The following is a 4367-nucleotide window of genomic DNA, read 5'->3' on the forward strand; positions in this document are numbered from 1 at the left end:
AAAATGTTTGTGGAATTGAACTAGATCAAAATATCAGATGGAGGGACATTCTGGGTGCAGGCCTGGGTGGCACGCCTAGGACCCTAGGCTCACCAGGGGAAAGACCCGCCCTCTGTAGAGGGAGGGGCTGAGGGAAAGGGCTGGGTCTGAAAAGGAGGAGGAGTCCCTGACCAGCAACGCAGGTCTTTAGCTCTAGAGTTCCAGTTGCCCCAGGCCAGGCCAAACTTCCAGCTGCTGCAGCACTCCGTTTGACTGCTGACCCAGCGCTTGCCCATCTCCAGAGCCCAAGCCGGGTGCCGCCGAGCTTGGCTTTGGTCCAGTTTTGCACGTTCTAGAAGTGCGCACTTGGAAAACACAGGCATCGAGCTTCAGTCTGCAAAGTGCACGCCGCCTCCCCATGCACCTGCCCGGCTGCTCGCCAGCCATGGCCGACGGGAGCTTCTCGCTAGCTGGCCACCTGCTCCGCAGCCCGGGCGGGAGCACCTCGCGCTTGCACAGCATCGAGGCCATCCTGGGCTTTACCAAGGACGACGGGATCCTAGACCCCTTTCCTGCAGAGAGGGATTCCAGGGGCGCAAAGGAACGAGATCCCAGGCTGGGTGTTCGGCCCGCTTGCCCCAAGGCGCCAGCGGGAGGTACTGAGTCTTCCCCACCGCCAGCCCCCGGGCTGGTCCCAGAGTACGAAGGTGAGTGCACGGCCCCCGCTGTGAATCCCCTGAAGCGCTCTGCAAGATGAGAGTTTCTCTTTGATCTTAGGTCAGCGGGTCTGCCCGATCTGAGATTAGAGAAGTCTTAGGGACCCCACATAGTTTCCGTCGAGAACAGCTACGGCACCACTGGGAGCCCTAGGGCCGCGGGGAGGCCACTGCGCCTCCTGGACGAGTGTCACTGACCCCCTGGGGCCTTGTTGCCCTAGCTTCTCGCCCCTGCTACCCTAAGGAGCAGGGAGAGACACGGCCGAGCCCAGGACTGCCCGTTGGGCCAGCAGCAGGGGACTCGAAGCTACAAGAGGAGGAACCTCCCAAGAAGAAGCACCGACGTAACCGCACAACGTTCACCACGTACCAACTGCACGAACTGGAGCGCGCCTTTGAGAAATCCCACTATCCGGACGTGTACAGTCGCGAAGAGCTGGCCAGCAAGGTTAACCTACCCGAGGTTCGGGTCCAGGTAAGCTCTAGGACTGATGGACACGAACCTGGGAGGGCCAAGGCTAAACTGCAATTACTGTGTTCCTTCCGTGGTTAGGCAGACCCCGAGCCCAAGGAGTATCTAAGATTGTCGACATTTCCCCCATGCACCACCCTTTGAGCTGTCTGGTTCAGTAAGATGTCCCTTTTGGGGGAGGGGGCTCCCGGCTTTAAACTAAAAGGACTTGGCAGTCGCTTGGGAGATGAAGAGGTTGACAGCTCATTAGAAGCAGTCGAAAAGGAGTTGCGGGTGTGCGGAAGGCAAAGGGAATGGAAGCATGAAAGCACCAGCCAGGGGGTCACTAGATTGAGGACCTCCTCACCAACTGCGCACGTTTGTTCAAAACGAAAACTCCCTTCCCTTTTCAGCCGCCAGTTAAAAGTTTAGGCGGATTTAAAAAACTGACTTTTCCTTCATTTTACACTGCCTTTTCCTTTTTTTATCGTACGAGAGTTTTCGCTTTAATTAAAGATGAACTTTTTTGTAATCCCCATCATTAAAATATTTGGACGCTTTAAATATTTGCTAGTCATCTGTGAAAAATCTGGGAGGGCTTCCAAATTGAGAGAGTTTACAAGGGACCTGAAAGGGAGACAGTGAGAACAGATTCAATGTGTCTGAGAGTGGAACCAAGATGGGCTTTTTGTCCGTAGGATTTCCCAGCAACGGGGATTCTATGGACTTCTGTGGTTAGGCAGCCCGGGGCCCAGGAGTGTCTAAGGCAAAGAGCTCCCTAACTGTGATTTAGGATTAACTACCAAAGACAGTTCAGTTTCTCCTAGTTCTGCACTGCAAGTCTATAGTTTTCATTAAAAGTTGAACATTTCAGCACTTGCTGTCCAGGGAAGGGAAATAAGGAGAGAGGGAGAGAGGGAGAGAGGGAGAGAGAGAGAGAGAGAGAGAGGAGAGAGAGAGAGAGAGAGAGAGAGAGAGAGAGAGAGAGAGAGAGAGAGAGAGAGAGAGGAAACACTTCATCCCAGTGTCCCACAGACTGCAGCTCTTGTCTGGGGCCCCCTCTGCTCCAAGTTTGCCTATAACCCTCTTGTTCAGCGGTTTTACCTTCTCCACCAACGTATGGGATTCTGGAGAGCAGGGTCTGTAGCTTTCCTGGGACCAGCATGTAACTTCTCCCCATATAAGTAGATCATCAGAGGGTGTGACAGGACTAAGGAGGGTCTCCTCCAGGATGAAGGGCAGCAGGAGAGCAGTAGGTAGCCAGCTATCCCAAGCTTCAGGCTCACAACCTTAGATCCACTACTGCAACTAATTTTGTAGGGATGGTGCAGAGAAGTTCAAAAGTCACGGAACCACCTTCCCCTCCCCCAGAATCTCTCTCTCTCTTTCTTCTATATTTCCTGGTGGCTGGTGCCTTATGTGGAGAAACTTACATTTGTTCTCTTTTTCTCCCTAATTCCATAGTCACACATGCTTGTTCCTCCTCCACTCCCGGCTGGGTTTTCATCTTCTCTGCTCTTCTGTTTATACCACTTTCCCCATTGGTCCAGGGCACTACGCTCTCTTCATAAACTCAGCCCTAAGCACACCTTGTCCAAAGTTCTTTCCTAGCCTTCTCTAAAAGAAACCGATTCTGTTTTGTCGGTGAGTGGAATGTGGTGGTAAAACACTCCCGTGGCATCCTTCCTCACGCGGGTATCAAATCAGTAGTGGAGGATCCAGTGCAAGGAACCATAGCGTCCTTGGCAGGGACTTTTCCGTATGTTAAAAAAAAAAAAAGAAAGAAAGCAGCATCCCTTTTACGCAACAATGAGCCCACATATGAAGAGAAATGGCAAAATGCCATAATATGAACGTAGATATAATACACTTGAACAATTGTAATCATGGGGGAGTAATTTATAGAAGCCTCAGAAATACTAAACAGGCACCAATTAAATAAAGCCGAGAGTGCAGGGATTGAAATACAAAGAAACCTAGGGGAAACAGTTGCATTTTTAACATGGGAATTGCCGGTGCCTGTGTTTGTAACAGAAAGGGGGCAGATAAAACAGAGAGGCTGAAGCAGCAATCAAGAGCTACCACATACAGAGCATACGCAAGAATCCAAACTGAAGCATCAGGAGGACCAAAGGGTCTCAGAAACTGGTCTTAAAGTCCTAAGGTCTGGCCGCCTAGTTAAATTCACTGTTCTCTAACAGATACCAAAAACAACAACCTTGAGAGATAAGGGAGAAAGGGGGTGCTTGGAGGAATGGGGTGAGGTCAGAGAGGATAGCGGCAAAAAGAAGAGCATATGTAAAAGAAAGCCTTGGTGTACAAGCGAGGAGAGATCAACGAGGTAAAGAAAGGAACTTGTGTGCCCCTCGAGCAGAGGTCTACTCCAGTGCCAGGATTATTTGGGGGGATAGGGGTAGGATCAGGCTGGCAGGCCTGCCCAGGGTGGGGGCTTCACTCTGCTGCCCTTCGCCCTAGCCTGAAAGGCTCTGCACTTCTGCTGGCAGGTTTGGTTCCAGAACCGACGAGCTAAGTGGAGGCGGCAGGAAAAACTCGAAGTGTCGTCCATGAAACTGCAGGACTCTCCCCTCCTCTCCTTCAGCCGCTCTCCGCCTTCCTCTGCTCTGGCCCCGTTGGGGACCGGCCCGGGCAGCGGTAGCGGACCACCCGGGAGCGCCCTGCCCCTGGAGCCGTGGCTCGGGCCGCCGCTGCAGGGTGGAGGTGCCACAGCGCTGCAGAGCCTGCCTGGCTTCGGGCCACCGGCTCAGGGTCTCCCGGCCAGCTACACGCCACCGCCGCCCTTCCTGAACTCTGCGCCCCTGGGCCCAGGTCTACAGCAGTTCGGGCCACCGCCCGCCTACACGTGCGCGCCGGGATTCGGGGACAAGTTCTCGCTGGAAGAGGCTTATCCACGCAACAGCAGCATAGCCGCTCTGCGCCTGAAGGCCAAGGAGCATATCCAGGCCATCGGGAAGCCCTGGCAAGCCCTCTAGAGGCGCTGCGGAACGTGTTGCGAGCCCTCTGCTCCCTGCCTTGTGGCCACGCACTCTTTGCTAGTCCTGGGGCAAGCCCTGGCCAGCCTTGGGCCGGACACTCGCGCCTACCTTCTGACGCTCCAAGAAAGACCAATGGAATCCCAACCGGGAGGCCGGAGTGACGAGCTGCAGGTCCGGCTGGCTACGCCGATGCTCCTAGCTACTCCCATAAGCATCAGTGCCCACCTG

General features: G+C 54.1%; 1 protein-coding gene across 1 annotated transcript; it reads left to right on the forward strand.

The window, feature by feature from the left end:
- Window positions 1–397: 397 nt before the first annotated feature.
- Rax (retina and anterior neural fold homeobox) lies at window positions 398–4136 on the forward strand. The gene is made up of 3 exons (XM_057789379.1): window positions 398–686; window positions 917–1170; window positions 3651–4136. The coding sequence occupies exons 1-3, from the start codon at window positions 398–400 to the stop codon at window positions 4134–4136; spliced, it is 1029 nt and encodes a 342-aa protein (XP_057645362.1).
- Window positions 4137–4367: the final 231 nt, after the last annotated feature.

The sequence above is a fragment of the Chionomys nivalis genome, chromosome 14 (assembly GCF_950005125.1).
Source record: "Chionomys nivalis chromosome 14, mChiNiv1.1, whole genome shotgun sequence".
In the NCBI taxonomy this organism is placed as follows: domain Eukaryota; kingdom Metazoa; phylum Chordata; class Mammalia; order Rodentia; family Cricetidae; genus Chionomys; species Chionomys nivalis.

Coding starts and splice junctions, on each gene's coding strand:
- Rax (XM_057789379.1), top strand. CDS start 398: ATGCACCTGCCCGGCTGCTCGCCAGCCATGGCCGACGGGAGCTTCTCG. Junction 687..916: donor GCTGGTCCCAGAGTACGAAG/GTGAGTGCACGG, acceptor TTGTTGCCCTAG/CTTCTCGCCCCTGCTACCCT. Junction 1,171..3,650: donor TACCCGAGGTTCGGGTCCAG/GTAAGCTCTAGG, acceptor TTCTGCTGGCAG/GTTTGGTTCCAGAACCGACG.